General features: G+C 43.4%; 1 protein-coding gene across 1 annotated transcript; it reads right to left on the bottom strand.

Moving 5' to 3' along the window:
- Positions 1 to 1,560: 1,560 nt before the first annotated feature.
- LOC148501062 (prolactin-like) lies at positions 1,561 to 18,012 on the bottom strand. The gene is made up of 5 exons (XM_088450987.1): positions 17,958 to 18,012; positions 13,985 to 14,166; positions 7,551 to 7,658; positions 4,519 to 4,680; positions 1,561 to 1,896 (listed from the first exon to the last, which is right to left on the bottom strand). Exons 1-5 carry the CDS (start codon positions 17,986 to 17,988, stop codon positions 1,708 to 1,710), a joined length of 672 nt encoding a protein of 223 aa, XP_088307113.1. The 5' UTR covers positions 17,989 to 18,012; the 3' UTR covers positions 1,561 to 1,707.
- Between the last annotated feature and the right edge of the window lie 434 nt (positions 18,013 to 18,446).

Raw genomic sequence — 18,446 nt, 5'->3', positions numbered from 1 at the left:
AACTCCCAGCAAGCAGGCATGGCGCTCAAGAAAGACACAACGTAATACTTAACCTTAGGTCGGAAAGTTGCATTTGCTGCTCTGTTCCGCTTGTTCACAATATATCTCATATGGTTAAGTGGACAGTGGGAACAACGGCAGTTTGAAGGCCACTAACTGTTTTTTTTTTATGTCCCTCTACAGGTTGGGAAATGCCAGTTTATAGAAGATTTGCACAGCATTATTTAAGTCAATTGTTTATTAATTTTTGGAAAGCATGTTCCTGGTCCCCTTGTGAGTTGGTCAAAATTGACTGGAAACAAGTGGAAATAAATGTTATTGAGGTTATTAATACTGTAGGAACAAAAAAAAGCCAATTTTATGTGATTTTAGCAGTTTTTTTGATTTTTTTAAGAAAAAATCCAAAACCAAAACACGAGGGTCGGCGCACATCTTTAGTTTGAATGAACTGTGAGTGCAGCCCTTCGGCTTTAATATATATATATATATATATATATAATATAAACACACATACAACTTTTATCGATAGGGGCCCCCACAGTCCTTAATCCGGCCCTGAACACATCCCAGCATACCCTGACACAATTTGTCCAAGCATAAATGTAAAATCTGTCATGGTGTGCTGGGATGTGTAGTTGTACAGCAGCATGAGTGTTACTTATTACTCACCCCAATGACAAAGCCATTTGTCAGATAGTTTCAGGGCCGGCTCCAGGTCTACTAGACATAATTATAGTCAGCTATGTATGCTGCCTATTCTGGCTGATAAGTATGTGAGACTACCAGCACAAGTGATTAAGTGGATATAGTTGTATTTCCTTAAAGAAATGTTATTCCAATCGTATTTTGGAATATACAATTTCACAAGCTTGATTCAATTCACTATAGATCCTTGATAAGTCGTCTTTGTGGGCACTAATCATTTATTGGTGGATTTCCTTTTTATGGAATAAGACAGTCAATGTCAGTATTTGAATGTCTATATTTCATGATAAGATAGGAATTGTAAATTCTAGCCAATAGCAGGCTTCATTTCATTAGCAAAGATTATTTCTCAGATTCCTTTCAACAGGCAGTTCCTTCTATTAATAAAGACACATTAGTGGACTTCGCTTTTTAACATCATTATTATATTTAATTTGTGTATCTGTCTCTTTCACTTATATGTTTGATTCTTTTATAGTTAACCTATATATGTCACTGTATATTCCCCAATTATTGGGAATATTTTAAATCAATGATAATAAAAGTAAAATTTTATTGTATATATACCTTTGTCTGTGCGCCACGAGAATACAATCTCATTTATGCCTTATGACCGCTTATGCCCACAAGTTCTCCTCCTATCCTTGGTCTGTTCTGTTGTTGGAGGGGCATTGCACACCCCGGCTCCCACTGTACATGCATGTTGGAGACAAGACAGATCTTACAGAAATAAGATACGGTTGTATTTCTTATTATATTTCACTCACAATATATTGGCCCCGGTTATAAAATCACGCTAAGACCAGGTTCAGTACTACGCAAATGGCGATAGCTATTTTTAATAAGTACATTGTGACGAACAGTGGAGTCTGTACATGAGGTGGTTTATGTTGAAATTAGAACAAGGTATACATGTAACAGTCTGAGATATACACTTTTGGGCAACGTCCAAATAGAAGATGGAATGCAATTGATTGATTTAGTTTAGAATACATGCCACCCCTAGCAGTTGTTGGCATGGATCATACGGCATCGGAGGATCTTTAAGTAGTTGTCAATCTTATGAGAGTCCCTTCGGAAACAGTGCAGCAAGTGGTAGGTGGAGAGCAGATGAGACTCCCCCTGAGGCGGCATCATGACTGCACCAGGACCAAGCATTTGCGGGTGAAAGTCATCTAAATTGATCAGCATCTGAAATTAAAGATTGTGTCACTCTCAGGGGTATATTTACTAAAGTGTTTCTTAGACGTGGAGTTGTTGCCCATAGCAACCAATCATATTCCACTTATAATTTATCTAGCACATCTAGAAGATAATAGTTAGAATCTGATTGGTTGCTATGGGCAACAACACTCCTAAAAACCTGCACTTTAGTATATATACCCCTTAGTACTTGCTGCTATAAAACCTGCGAATAGAGACGTACAGTAAAAGTATAAGTTATTGTCAAAAACTATAAAAAATAATCTAATTTGTTTTGGCTTTATACACAGGGCTCCTACATATAATGTATATCTCTAACGAGTAAATGCTTGCTTCACAGTGATAGGATCCTTCCATACTTTTGTACACACTAAAATTTTTAGCTTTTGGGATATAAATTAAGTATGTATACAGTGATCTTTTTTTTAATGATTGGAAATGGAAATGTGTATTGTGCTTGAAAAAAATGAAGCATAAGAAACACATTGGCATCTCTACAGCTCTAAAAGGTAACTGTTGTACAGAGCTCTGCGATATGGTTTCAGCAAAGTATATATATATAAAAAAAAACACAACTAAAGCTGATTGTTTTCTTTTGGGGTACACAGCAGGGCTTAATGTGGTCCTGGAGAGGTGGTGGAACTCATCTCTCTCACCGCCTACTCACCACCCCCCCGCCACGCTACTCTGACAGGCCAAAATAACTGTGAAAACTGTTACACACACACACACACACGCGCACACACACACACTTGTGTATAGGAAACAGTAAAGAGAATGGCTGGGGACCGCCTAGGCACCCAGAAGCTTTGGTGGCTATGACAGTGTGAAATACATTTTAGATGTTTTTTTTAGCACTCCTGCCGTCAGCTGATACTACAAAGTTAGATCACTTAAAAAAATATATCATCAGTGTTATTTTCCTGCCGTGCCTTTGAGTTTTTTTATGGGGTCCCCCCAAACTAGTCTGTGTCACTTGGATGCCCAATGTTTTTTTTCAACCCCTACGTATTGCCTTCACTTGATTCTTTCCGTCCCTATATGCTGGTTTCTCTGACGAAATTGAGCCTCCCTAGGCAGAGAGTGAGTGGCTGTCTGTCTGTGGGACTTCTGTGCAGGGACTTGGTGGAGGTGGAACTAGTTCCACCTACCATTAGAGGTGACAGAACTCAGGGCCTGATTCAGAGCCGCTCGTAAGCGACCGCTCGTTCGCTCCGAGCGATGTTCGCACATCTGCGCATGCAGCGTAATGCGCATGCGCCAACCAGTCATTGCGGTCAGAAATTGAGCGCTCGCAAAATAGCGAGTGCCTGCTAATTTGAGTGACAGGATGAGGCGTTTGTGGGTGATAACAGGGGAAGGTGCTTGAAAACCGGGAGTGGTGATCCGAACGCAGGCGTGCCAAAAGGTCAAAACGGGCGTTTTAAGGGTGTGCATAATTAACAAAGCAGCGTCATCGACCACGTCACTTGGTTGTTTCTTAGCCTGAACTGTTCGCATGATTGCGGTAGGAAAATCCTACCACAAGCACTACGAGCAGTTCAGATGCCTTTCGATGTACTCGATTAATCAAATAAATAGCTGACGTAGGATGCGAGCGGCCAGGGGGCGTCTTTACAAAATAAGGAGAGCATGTTTCATTCGCTCGCTCAGACATAGAGGCGTCAACAGACCGCAAAGAGCAAGCGCTCAATTTAAATAGCCCGCCCCTTTTTCTGAACGAGCGAGCGCAAATAGCGTCTGGCTCTGAATCAGGCCCTCAGTTCCACCCCGTTCCTGCCCACTTTAACCCCTGGTACACAGACACGTATGCAATATCCGGCTAGTCACCCTCGATATCAGCGAATTGGACCGATAATTGCATAGGTTTGTATGCAGGGGCGTTGGCCAAGAAGCGACTTCAAACACTCCTGCAACGGTCGGAGCGGGAGGTCTGACTTTTTAGTCCTGCTTAACTGTGATCCCCAACCTCCCGATCCCGTTGTAGAAAGTGCACACTGAGCCAAACCAACCAACCATCTCCTGTCATTTTTCAATAACTGCCATGTCACAGCCTGTGACATGGCAGTTAGGAGCTGATTGGCTGGTACTTTATCTCTTCACTTTATCTCCATCCAAGGCTTAGTAAATATACCCCTTAGTCACCCGGGTGCCCAAGCATGGATATCCTTAAAACCTGGACTGTAATGGTGGAGTTTAGGAACCTTTGCTTTATATTGAGCCAGAGCTATTTTACCATCTATAGATTAGAGTAATTCTAACAGAGGCAAAATGATCTCTTCCAGACGTTTATTTTTATACATTAGCTGCAACTAACTGTATGCACACGGGTGTGTCCTGCAATTACTGGCCCCATAGCAAAATTTGTGTGAATGGATGCTTCATCTCTGTTCTTGAAACCTCAAACTGGGCTGCACAAGTTATGGCTTTATCCCTGGATGCACAGTTTTTCATTAGAGCAGCTTCTACTGTACACATAATTTAATTTCCTTTTAATAACCAAGATTTTCTGCAGATTTAAATATAGATTTTGTATTTGCAAGTGAATACAAAAGTTAGATGCTTTACTTTGCAATAGCAGCTCCCTCTAGTGGCTAGTGAGATATTTACCCTTCCAGAAATTCTGTCTATTCCTCCTTGTAGGTTCCTTGTTTGTTCCTCAGCTTCTTTTAACTTTTGTACTAGGTTGTCTGGAGCTTCTGTGGTCAAGCGTTGCAGAGGTTGGGACCATGAGAGTAGTAACTTGTTTACAAGGCTGAGCAGATCATCGTGCTGTTGAATCACAGGTAGACCATTAATACAATTGTTTGTGTTTATATACAGTAGTAGAAGTAGATGTCACCGATAGGCAGGGGTAACATCTTAAGATACTGGAACAACTCAATTTCCAAATAATCAAAAAACAGACGAGTGCCAAATAGCTGGCACCGCCAATTTAATTAATGTATTGGGAGTTAAAAGAGGAGGTCCACACGCAATGGTGTTATAGACGGGGCCACAATAAATGCAAATGAATAAGTGTCTTGTAGGTAAAAATATTTGAAAGACAAAAGGAGATTTTCTTTCTAATCTACATGGGTAATTTCTATCCTAAGCACGTTTGTTTTAAAATGTACCTATTACCTGTGACATAAACAGCTAAAAATTGGCATCTTATGCCTGTCCTAGCATTGCCAGTTTAACGTCACAGCGAATTGGGTAGTTGCCTTGTGGCCCCCACAGGGCCGTTATTGGTTTGGTGAGGTTCAGTAGATCTGGGTGCTTTAAAAGGCGCCAATCACATATCACAAGTTCCTGGCAGTATCATGGACGTAATGTAATGATGATGTTGTGATGCTGCCATACAGAATGACATGTGGAGGAGTCTGATGGCATAAAAAGGGCACGTGGACGGGTCTGATGGTACAGAAATGACAGGTGGAGGGGTCATATGGCGGTATGCATTCAGCATCCCGGCGGTAGGGACGCCGACGCTTACATTACCAGCACCAGAATACCGCCGCCAGTCAGAATCCCGGCACCAGCATCCCGACCGCCAAGATGCCGAAGGTAAGTAACTTGGTGGGGGGAAGGGTTAGGCACTAGGGGCAGGGTTAGGTTTAGGGTGTTGGCAGGGGGAGGTTAGGTTCAGGCACTAGGGTGGGAGATTAGGGTTAGGCACCAAAGAGGGAGGGTTAGCATACCGACCAACAAGTGTCGGTATGTTAACCCTGATGGAATTCTGACCGCCAGGATCCCGACTGTCACTATTTCATACCGATTCCCATATGGCATATAAGGTGCATGTGGAAGACCTTTCTGTCATGTAGAAAAAACCTGGACCTGGGGAGCCTATTTTTTCCATGTTTGCTCCCCTCATGTCAAACTTGGTTACGCCACTGCCTGTCACTGTCACAGTGAACGCTTACATATTGTACGTTGAACCATTGTTCTGCCTATGAACTCACATTATGCCTCATGCAGCAGCGATAGCTGCTAGTTCCCTGTGCATTGATTGGCTGCCTTCTCCTTTACATTGGTTCCAACCACAAATTACCCCACTCTGAGCTGATGATGGGTTCTCAATATCGCCCATCTTAACTGTTTATACTGTCTAATTACAGTTTTTTGAATTCATAAACTAAAATTGATAGAACTCACTGAACAGCATTGCTTTCTCCTGATACATTTTAACAGCCTATGGGCCTCATTTATAGTTCATAGTAAACTCAGTGTGCTCAGTAATTCTGCACCTTGGTAAAACCATGTAGGGGAAGGGGGAAAGTTTAAAATGTGTAGACAGACTAAGTGCTCCATTTAAGAACGAGTCATAACCCTTTTAGCATTCACTGGGCTTACGCTGTGTATGACTTAACCGCTTTATGGCCTCTATGGATGGTGGTAGTGATACAGTCCCTATTGCCAGCAATAAGGACCCAGCACAGTAGTCAGAAGCCCATCGCTGCCAGCTCTAAGCTCCCTGCGATTCAGCAGGGGACCTTGTCAGACAGGTAAGTCATGGTAACTACCTGCGGCATATTCATTAATATCCCTGTGATACTAAACAAAATATGCCGCCAGAAAGTAGCACTGTTGTTAAATGGCTCCCTGAGGGGCCTATTCATCATACCTTAGAATTCTCTGGAGGTAATTATGTTTAGAACTCGCATGGAGTTCTACCTAATTACCGGAGGAAATCATCATTCCTCCTCCCTATAACTATTTCGAAAAGCTATCATTTTTGCGATGACAGCTTTTCGGGAAATAGATAGTTATCTCTACCTACACTAACTTACCGCAGCTGGAATCCGTGCTGCGCATGCACTGTTACATTCGTAAAGCCAGCGCATGCGCAGTACTGCCTACAGCGGCGGTAAGTTTGTGTGTCGTCCCCCCTCCACTCACCTCCCCCCCATCCCCGCACTTGCCTGCCCGCTGTAGCGCCTCCGGTGGCTGTGCTGTCACGTGTGCTCCCAGCAGCCCACAGTACAGTTTAGAATAAAAAAAAAACATTTTTTTTTTTTCTAAACTTTATTGTGTTCTGCTGGGAAAACACATGTCTGCCCCAGGAGCCAGAGGACGGACCAGAGTGCCGGAGGAAGACGCCGGGGACCTCACCAGTTGGAAGCAGAAGTGTCACCTGCTATTCGCCACCTCACAGTGGCGAATAGTAACTCCATCAAATTCCGAAAATACATAATTTTCAGAATTTAATGAATACCATAATTTCCATATCCCCATACTAATGTATGGGGAGTTTGGAAATTAACGCAGGGGGACTTAGCAAGGAGATATCAGTGATACCTCCTGTGCTAAGTGTGTTCATGAATACTAAAATAATGTTAATCAAGAAAAATGTCCTTAAAAATGTTATTTTAGTGTTGATGAATAGGCCCCTCAGAGTTTAGAGGGGTGAACATTTAAGTTTAACTCTACCTCACAGTGGTATTTGTATGCTACATGTACAAGCAGATTATATGTTCCCTGCATGCAAGAGAAAAATGGTATGTTGCATTACAATATGAGTTTCTCCAGGTGCAAGTTTGCAAACTTTAGCTTAATTTATTCTTGACTTTAAATGAGGCCCTGTATGTCTATATCTGTAACTGTAATGTTGGAGCGCAGTGATTATTACTGTAACTCAGTTCCCCTGTGCTACTTACTTGCAGCTGCAGAGTCTGGTCCTTGTCCTCTGGAGTACTTAGAGTAGAAGTATGGCAATTGTTCATAGCTTTCACTACAAACTGGCGCCCCTGAGAATATTGTTGATCCTATAATGAAAAAAAGAATATGCTCAACTGATAAATATTCAAGTCACCCATAGCTTTAAGGGAGATGTATCAAGCCTTGGAGAGAGAGAAATTGGAGTAGTTGACACAGCAACCAGCATCTCACTGTCATTTCAAAGACATAGAGCTGTATTCAATTTGAGCCTAGCCGCGATACTTTTTCGCTGCCCGGACTTTTCGCCTACTTCACCTGTTTTGTAGGCGGAAAAGTATTGCGCGCATGCCCGCTTTACCCTTTATTCAATTTGAAAGTACGCGAAAACAGGACCCGTACTGTCTGATTTTTGGAAATCAGCTTGACACCCCCCAAAAGATGCTCTGACATGGGGGTTCACTATGGTACCCCCCGATTTGGCTTGCTGAAGGTATTTGGTGTTTTTAAACGGGCTCAATAGCTGCTAATTAAAGTTTTTCTATACGTGGTGCAGAATAGTATTCAGGAGTATTTTTTCCTGAAAATAACTTATCCCAGCAAATTTGGGGTACTTGAAAATGGGGGTCAGCATATTTAAAAGTTGCTAAAATGAAGTTGAAAAAATTGTGAAAAATCCACCTGCCACAAGCACCTGCAATCCAAAAAACACTTGGGGCATACTTGGGGACCCCCCCCCCCCCAAGTTCTAGTTCACTAGTTTTTAACTTTGTACCCCAACTTTTTTTTTTGCCCCCTTTTTCAAAGTCATTTTTTTGGGTGTCCTTAAGTGCATTTTTTTATTTTTGGACACAGTTTACCTTTGGGGGACTGTCTGAAGGCTGCATGGGTGTTCCCGCAACGTTGTACACCAAAACCCCTATTTTGTACTTTTTTCCACCTATTCATAGGTGAAACTTTTTCGCCTAGTACATTGCAGTGACTTTCCGCCTAGGTGGAAAGTCTTTCAAATTGAATACGGGGTAAAAGCAAAACAGGCAAAAATGACGTCATCGGCGAAAAAGTATCGCGGATCCGGACTTTTCGCCTCAAATTGAATACGGGCCTAAGCTAGATAAATTACAGTTAGACGCTGATTAGTTGCTTTCTGCAACTTTTCCACTTTATCACTCTCCAAGACTTTGATACATCTCCCCCACTGTGAGTACGCAAGCAAAGTAGTAGCAATTTATTATTCAAGCTCTAGGGGCCTATTTATCATCGGGGGCTGTACGGCCCCCGATGATTGTTATCATCTCGCTGCGACGGATATAAAAGTATCCAACTCGCTGCGGGGAAAACTTGATACCGAAACAATTCATCATTGCTCCGGTGCGAGGACAGCTGCTCTGAAAAGCAACTGTCCCCGCGGTTAGTAGAGCAGCTACAAAAGTAGCTGCATTACTTACCTCCTCCCCGTTGGCGCGGCTACAACCACCGGGGAAGTAGTGAGGGGGCAGCAGAGGGATCCACTCAGATCCCTCGCAAGCAAGCTCCGAAAACTTTCAGTTTTCGGAGTTTGCTGAATATCAGGTGGTCCATTTGGGACCCATGATGATCAATGGCCCAGTAATCTTAAATATGTGGAAACGCTAGTTTCCACATGGTTACCAGGATATTTACTGTTGATGAATAGGCCCCAAACTCTCAAATAAGTCATAATATATAATTGTTATGATAGAGATGACCAGAGCAGCAAGTTTGATGACTAGTACCCGTTACATAGTTGACAATATTTTAAAATAGGCCCATCTAAGCCAGGGGCGTCCAAACTTTTTTCTTGGTGTCCCGAATTTAGAGAAACGAGTTTGAATGAGGGGTGGCTGGGGCATAGAATATTTCTCAGTCAGCCTCCTGGCAATTAGGTGAGTGTTCTTTGCTGAGGAAATCTTTGAAACACTAAAACTAATAAAAATATATTGAAATAAATGTATTTTTAATTATTAATTTAATATGCTATACAACAGGGATGAGGAACCTCGGGCCCGGGGGCCGTATAAGGCCCCCGGAATCATTTGGTCTGGCCCTCTGAGCTTTTTTCTGCTAGCCTCATCTGGCTAGCTGGGTGCCTAGATTGGCACACTGCAGCCAGAATCTATGCAGCAGCGCTGCCTGCAGTGTCCTTAGGACACTTCAGACGGTCACAGCGCTGCCCTCACAGCTCCCTGGAGCATCCTCAGGATGCCCCGGGCATTGCTGTAATCACCGGTGATTGTGGTCCCGCCACATGTGACATCACACAGAGGGTGCGTGGCCTGCATCGGGCCCGCAAATAATGTTATATGTATCAAAATGGCCCTCAGCAGAAAAAAGGTCCCCACCCCTGCTATACAGCAATGTCCCTGATTTATAATATGCCACACAGAAGTGCCCCACTGAATAATATGTATTATAGTTCTAGCCCATGATTGATAATATACAAATAAAGTAAAGCCCCAGTTGACAATATTTTACACAGTAATGCCCCCAATAGATATGCCACACTGTAATGCCCCAACTGGTAATATGCCACACATAGCCCCTATAGTCATGCCCCTTTATATGCCAGCTATAGAGGCAGCTCAGTCATGTCCATCTATATTACTCTGTACTCAGAGCACCCCAGTGAGGATCTGCCTCAACCCTCAAAGCCTCTTTATGCCATTATATGCCAGTGCAGTGCCTCCCTTTATTTCTTTATATACCAGCCAATAGCACCCTTTCTCATGCCCTTATATGCCAGCTGAGAGCAACCCCAACATGTAACTTACCTCACTGAAAAATCCTCCTATCAGCTGCCTCTGTCTTCTCCTAGCTCCTATAGTCCGCATCTCCGTACACCCCACTCCACTGCACTGTCTGACTGCTCTTCTGTTCTGGAGAGCGGGGTGAATGGAAGATGGAGCTGTAGAGAGGCCCAAGCTGGCAGCGATGTCCCTGGACCTCGCCACTTCTGGACTCCAGTCTAAGCACTATAGGTACAGCACTGACTAGGTGGACAATTATGTGCTACAATTCCCATCACAACTCATTCACTCAACTTAGATGATGTAAACTGCTTTAAGCCTATGGAGGCATATTTGCAGGACAGGGATCTTACGATTCAGCATGTATAATGGGCCCATTAACCTGAGCAGATAAGAGTCAGATAACAGGTGCCCAAGGGCAAAAGCATTTGCTCAGCACGAGTGGGTCTGTGATATTACAAAGCCCAGAGAGGATCAGAATGAGAAGCTTTATAAGAGTTCATCCCCAACTGTAGAGAGACTGGAGATTAGACTGAGAGTCGCACATAGAACCAGAAACAACCTGAGTGAGAACCTGCTGCAGAGAGAGAGATTGTGGCTACAGAGATTGAGTGGAACTACTAAACCCAGCCAGAAAAGCAGGGGGCATCTGGGAGACTTGGTGAGTTTCTCCTGTCTGATTGGGAACTGCATTTACAATATGGGTACTGTGCAGGAGTAGGTTAGTGTTGTATTAATGAAAATCCACATGAACGTACAGGTGCGCTTCCTGGACAGTTTGGAAAAGATTGTCGGGCTCCATTATCTTGATAGTGTGCCCATTTTTACACTTTGTTAGATATCATCATTGTATTCAGATCTGACACAGCCAGCTGAGAGACGTCATTGTCCTCTGCATTTTCTTCAAATACACCTTTTGCGGAAAGACCAATTAGAGGCAACTATATACAGCAGCAAATACACCCTGCATGAGCGAACCAGTCACTGATCGGGAATCGTGCACTTGTAGCACAAAGACTGAGCGCTACTTTGAGTGACAGAATGTGCCATTTGTGGGTGGTAACAGGGAAAGGTGCTTGTGAACGGGGGAGTGGTGCTGCGAACACAGGCGTGTCTGGGCGTCAAAACTGAGTTTTATGGGTGTGCATAATTAGCATGGGGCTTCATTGTACACGTCACTTGGTTGTATTTCAGTCTACAGTGATTGCAGTGCTTGCGGCGGGTTAATGTCTACCTCAAGCGCTGCGTGCAGCTCCGATGGTTCTCGATGGTTCCGATTATTCATACACTTCCTGGAGATGACGTGTGTTAAGAGAGAAAAGTGGGCTTCTTTATACCGGCGTGCGTTCGCTCTGCCGTCGCTCTCTAAGACATAGAGGGCGTCCTTACACCAGACAGTGCGATTGCGGAATTTGCATACCCGGCTCCTTTTGGCTACGAGAGAATGCAGCTTAGCGCCCGGGTCTGAATCGGGCCCAGAATCTGTTGTACAGTACCTGAACTATTCCTTTTGATTGGAATTAATAATATGCATATTGACATTTGCATGCATGAAGTCAAGGGTTATGCTGGAAAGTAAATTTTTTGCATAACATTTGCTACTGTACTGTATGTGTATATTTGGTTGTTGAAATTAAAACCAAGCAAAATTTGCATAATGTATGATATAGATATCAGCCTTAAACAAAGTTAAAAAACTTAGACAACGTAGTCCCCTTGGGATAAGGTGGATAGAAAATTCTGTATGTTTATATTGTTTTAAAAATAATTTGGGTGTAACGATCAGAGGGCCTGATTCAGCAAGGAAAGCCGTTGCTTAATCGCACGCAATCGGCAAATTGTTGCGTTCTGCGCATGCGTATGCATCGCAGTGTGCGTGAGCGAATTAGCTGCTGTGATTGGGACTGCGATCGCAGAGGCTAAACAGACCCATGGCAGAGTGATTGACAGACAGTGCTGTTTGGGGGGGGGGTTGGTCAGGCAAACGCAGGCGTGCCAGTGCGTTTCAATGCCATTGCATGGGCGTGCAGAAATTAGCCACTGCGATACCAGACGTCACCTGAGGCCTCATAGCGTGCGCTGTAGAAAGCAATTCCTGAGTGAGGTCTGAGCTGCCTTAACTGTGCGCATGGGTCCGATGTTACCGATTATTTAGCTATGCCGTCGAAGTATACAGATGTGAGTAAGGGGAAGTGGGCGTCCTTATGTCAGGCTGTGATCACAATGCGAATGCAAACATTTACATATCACGGCTGATATTAGCAACTGCGTTGCGTGCGTATAAGCAGGATAGTGATCCTTACTGAATCATGCCCAGGGTCCATTGTATGGGTTGCTTCAGGGGCGCAAGTTTGCTGCTTCTAATTGCGCATGTAATAACATTTTGACACTTATCCCATCTTTGTAAATCTACACCCTTATGTTTTGCACTTAAAAGTAGCTTTTTGATCATCTATATCAGGGGTTCCCAAGCACGATCCTCAAGGCACACTAACAGTCCAGGTTTTAAGGTTAGCCATAGTTGAGCACAGGTGACTTAATTAGTACCTCAGTCATTTTGATGTAACCATCTGTGCTTTAGCATGGATATCACTAAAACCAGGACTGTTAGTGTGTCTTGAGGACCGAGGTTGGGAATCACTGATCTATATGGTCTGCATGCACACCTCAGAGGTACAGTAAACTTTATATCCACTACATACTCAGACAGGCCCCTGATCATGAAAGCTTACAATAAAGCAAGAGGAAGAAATGCAACATAAATATGATTTCAGTCAAATCAAAATAGGCAAATATTAAGTGGAGTTAGTACTGTTCCTGTATCTCTGGTATTTCCAACCTACAGATGGGAGAAACTCCATGTTACACCTCACCAGGGATCTCTGCAGTGTGCAGTCTATTACTGCAGGAGGGTTACCCCGAGGTTCCTCCCTGAGATCACTGTAGTGCAGTGTGAGTGGAGTTGGGGTAGAAAGGTGAGTGGAAGTATCCGTCCTCTTCTGCTCCTACTCACCTTTGTGACAGTCACTGTGGCCTGATTCAGTGATGGATGCAATGCAGATGTTTATGCAGTTGAGCGATTACGGGTGGTCTGCACATGTATCTAAGATGCACTGCGCATGTGTCAAGTTGCAGTACCATTGGTGGTCACAGCGATTATATTCCCGCAGTGTGATTGACAATCTAAGAGTGTTTGGGGGAGGTAACACGGAAGATACGGCAAAAATGCAGACGTGGCACTACCATTTTTGGGGCATGTTGGAGACTGTGACTGCGATCCCGTACATAGAAAACATGGCTCCAGTGTTTCAGTTCCCACGGCCAATCTGCGCGACCATAGGGTTACACAGAAGACCGATAAGCAAATGACCTGGGACCGATGCTGCGTCTTTGTACGCAGACACTTGGATTTGCAAAGCGGGTGGTGGGCGTCTCATTGCAAATCCTGGCGTCTGCAACATTCTGTGCACACAGATGCAGCAGCGGCGACATTAGTGTTCATCTCTGATTCATGCCCTGTGCCCCCTCCTGCAGTGAGCAGCTGGTGACAAGGGCAGGTATACAGTATCTGCCTCTTCCCTTCTTTATAAGCAGGTATTTTATTCAAAATATTTAACCGACAAACACATCATAAGGAATATTTCTACATTAGATTACTGGACAGTACTTACAAAGTCTTCAAACATCTCTGTGGAGAGAGAATGGATATATTTTGAAAGTTTTATTGCCCTGTCAAATAGGTCACTGAGCAGGACTTGGCACTGGAAACTGCCCGGGGTGCAGATTGGGTTGGAGAAAACCACCTTTCTCATCAGAAACATGTTGGATATTAGAAGTGCAAACAACAGCTTTCCTGCATAAAATATACAACAGATCATATCTTACATTAATAACTGGATAAAAACAGGTTTAAACTTAATAAAGATACCATATTATATTCTCCCTTCCAGTCATTTTATCATCATTATTATCCCTTATGTATATACGTAGCACCAGGGCCGTAGCTAGGGTAGTGCAGCCGGTGCCATGGCACAGGGCACCACAGGGCAGGGGGCGCTGTTTGGGCCTGTCAAATTTCTGTTTATTATCATTCTTGCTTGTAGCTTCCTCTTATTTCATCCCCAGCATCTCCTGGCCTCTCCTATCTCTTCCCTGGCCCTTCCCCATGAAGCCATGGCCCTTTTTTGGGTGCATTATGTCCCTTTGAAAAATGAGGGGGGCGCCAATACTCTTTCTGGCACAGGGCACCAAAATGTCTAGTTACGGCTCTGCGTAGCACTAGCACCAGAACTAACACAACTGCATGGATGCAGCCATTATGTGGACTGAAAGTGCCGGGGACACAATGCCATGTCCGGTATAGCACAAACTTATTACACAGCGCTTTACAGAAAATTTATTTATCGTTCGCATCAGTCTCCACGCCATCTAATGGTCAATAAGGATATTGCAGTAATTGGATAGCTATGATATATTTTTTAATGATTTCCTGCCACCTTGAGAGGCCTATTCAGTATTTATCAACACATAAAATTCGATGGATAATTAGGTTTAGAACTCGCATGGAGTTCTACCTAATTACAGAAGGAATTCATTCTTCCTCTCCATAACTATTCTGAAAAGCTCTAATTTTTGCGATGACAGCTTTTCGGGAAATAGATAGTTATCCCCATCTACGCTAACTTACCGCAGCTGGAATCCGTGCTGCGCATGCGCTGTTACATTCGTAAAACCAGCGCATGCGCAGCACTACTTAGAGCTGTGGTAATTTTGTGTACCCTCCAACCCCCCCTCCACCCTCCGCTAACCTCCCCCCCGTCCCGCACTTACCTGTCCGCGCAGCAGCCTCCGGCTCTGTCCTGCTGGTCTGTCATGTGGTCTCCCAGCAGAGCACAGTACAGATTAGAATTTTTTTATTTTTCTATAATCTTTATTGTGGTCTGCTAGGAGAACACAGTGTCCGACCAGCCTCCGGAGCCAGAGGACAGACCAGAGCGCAGGAGGAAGATGCCGGGGGACCTGTCCAGCTGTAAGCAGGTAAGTTTCACCTGCTATTCGCCACCTCACAGTGGCAGATAGTACCTCCATCAGATTCCGAAAATACATAATTTTCGGAATCTGATGAATACCATAATTTCCACATACCTATACTAATGTATGGGGAGTGTGGAAATTAATGCAGGGGAACTTAACCAGGAGATATCAGTGATATATCCTGCCTTAAGATACTTCATGAATACTAAAATAACGTTATTTAAGGAAAATGTCCTTAAAAACGTTAATTTAGTGTTGATGAATAGGCCCCTTAGTGTTTACTTTATCTCTCGTAAAACTTAAAAGACTTTTTCAGTTGACATGTATTTGTTATCTGGGGGCCTGATTCAGCAAGGAATGCAGTCACTAATAGGCAAGCAATCGGCCGATTGTTGCGCATACTGCGCTTGCGTATGTATCGCAGTGCATGTGAGCGAACAAGCCACTGCGAACGGGACTACACAGACCCATCGCAGACTGATTGACAGGAAACACCGTTTGTGGGTTGTAATGGGGGGATGGTCGGTCGAACGCTGGTGTGCCAGTGCGTTTGGACGCCGTTGCAGGGGCGTGCATAAATTAGCCACTGCGATGCCTTACGCAGCCTGAGGTCTCATAGCGTGCATGGAAGTCAGCAATTTCTGAGTAAGGTCAGGGCTTGTGCAAGTGTGCGTGAGGCTGCGATGGTACTTGATTGTACCGATGTTTTCACAGTCTTGTTTTTAATACACTACCTGCATCTCTTCTCATTACAGGAGAGTGCAGAAGCCACACAGTGTGGGCAGAAGGATTGATTCTGGCACCACGCTATGTGATGCTTGTGTAGTAACCGATCCCTCTGTGGCTTTTACTGTCTCGCCTACTTCTCCATGGGCTGCTGACATGGCAGGTGTTATGGCGGTTGTAACATCAGAATTCATGGCTCATAGGAGCGTTAACCAAATATCTGGACTGGTACAGATTATGTGTACCGCTTCTACATTGTCCTCCACTGCCTATCATAAGCCTGCACCTCTGAATCAGGCCCAAAGTTTGTGTACATACATGAAATTTATTTATGTTTCATATACACATTATACACAAAGCCTATAGGTCATTTTATACATTAATTTTAATAATTTTGTGCCTTAAACAAAGTTTGTGTACATTGAACCATCAAAAAGCAAAGGTTTCACTATCTGAGTCAATTTCGGAATATTCCGTATTTTGGAATATTTGGATATGGGAGACTCAACCTGTATTCTAACGCTAATGCTGAGTTTAAAATTGCTTAGTTCATTAAATAATAGTAGTAAGCCATCATTCTCAAAATGGCGTTTTGCGAGTATGCTCCTTTCAATTTTGCAATTAGAAAGCTAATGAGGCACTATAACCTGGTGTTTGCTCACCCATAGACGTCACTCATTCTGTAATTTTGCATGCCAAATGCATTGAAACTAAAGATGAGCAGTTCGATTTTGGCTCGGACCTTCACGCCAAGTTCAGATCTCATAAGAAGGCAAAATATCATCTTTCATGGACATCTCAGCACAGATGTCCATGAAAGATGACGTTTTATATAGCAGGCAAATCGCACCAATCAGTCAGATCATCTGCTTTATCGCCCCGTGTATGAGGGCCTTTATACTGAAAGTAATAGGAGAAGTGAGGGTATACCCAGGGGCCTAGCCAGAACTTTGTGGGCCCCATAGCAACGTTTTGAAGGGGCCCCTGTCCTAATACTTCTACAGAGACAACTCTCCACAGCAGTTGTTACATTTTATGCCCCATAATATTTTTATTTTTATTAATAGTACTATAGTTCATTTTCTGAAACAGTAGTGCCCTAGTTAGTGTTATGCCCCATAGTAGTGCCCTAGTTAATGGTATGCCACATAGTAGTGCCCTAGTTTATTTTATGAATCATAGCAGTGTCCTAGTTTACATTATGACACATTGTAGGGCTGCCAGTACAATTATGCCACACAGTACCCCCAATTCACTATATGACATACAGTGCCCCCAGTTCATATTATTCCACATTACAGTGGCCCAGTTCTTATCATGTAACATTATAGTGCCGTCCATTTCATATTACACCACATTAAAATGAGCAGGTCAAATTATGGTACATTACAGTGCCCTTCAGTTCAGATTATGCCACATTACAGGGCCCCACTACACACCTCTCACTGAAAATGGAATGTCACCCCATTCAGACTCGGCCAGGGGTCAAATATAATTGCTTAGCAAGAAAATCCAGAAAATTGGTATGCAACTATATAACCTGGGTCTAGGGCCCCCTAAGCCTCAGGGCTCCATAGCAATGGCACCCCCTGCACCCTCTATAGCTAGGCCCATGGGTATACCAATGAGATGAAGTTGTAAATGCAACAACTAGTGCAGTCATTAAAAACATAATCTAAAGCAATGGCAGTGAAGTTTGTTTACCCCTTTAATAATATAACTTTCTTCCCTGCAATGTGCCCAGATCCCCAAAAAGTTAATGGGGAATTCACTGTGTTCTACCATTCTACCATTCTCTGTCATTCGATCTGACATGCAGGTAGTAGAAAATTCAGATGAATACTGGTAATATTCCTTACATAATTATTTACACCATATTTGTACCTGTGAATGAGGCTCTTCTTGCAGTAGTCATGGTCAGAATAATCGTTTCCCTACAGTTTGGAATACTGTTTGTTTTCGGCACTATGAGAGCAGCGATTTTATACCTTCCACCTAATGACCCCCCTGGTCTCTCTCACGTGCCTCTTGAGGTCATCTCAGTTTTAATCAGAAACATGATGGAACCTTCATTTTCCCAACATTCATATTTAGGACAGGAGCCAAGCCGGGGTTAGTGGTATCATCTTTGTCTTCCGTGTTTTAATTAATTTGTTCCTAAGCACTGGGGATTTGCACTATTGTACTTTAATGACATTGCTCTTCCCCCATTTACATAGCATATAGGATGTGAGTTTTTTTCCTACAGGTACGTGGGTCAGACTATGAAATAATGTAAAACATATATTCAAGAATAAGATCTAGCTCTATTTTATATACTTTTATACAGTTCTACATGGAAAAAGCTATTATATTATAAAGTGAACAAGGGTG

This window comes from Taudactylus pleione, unplaced genomic scaffold (assembly GCF_031769625.1).
Source record: "Taudactylus pleione unplaced genomic scaffold, aTauple2 ptg000535l, whole genome shotgun sequence".
NCBI classification, from domain to species: domain Eukaryota; kingdom Metazoa; phylum Chordata; class Amphibia; order Anura; family Myobatrachidae; genus Taudactylus; species Taudactylus pleione.
This window is presented reverse-complemented; position numbering and strand designations above follow the sequence as displayed.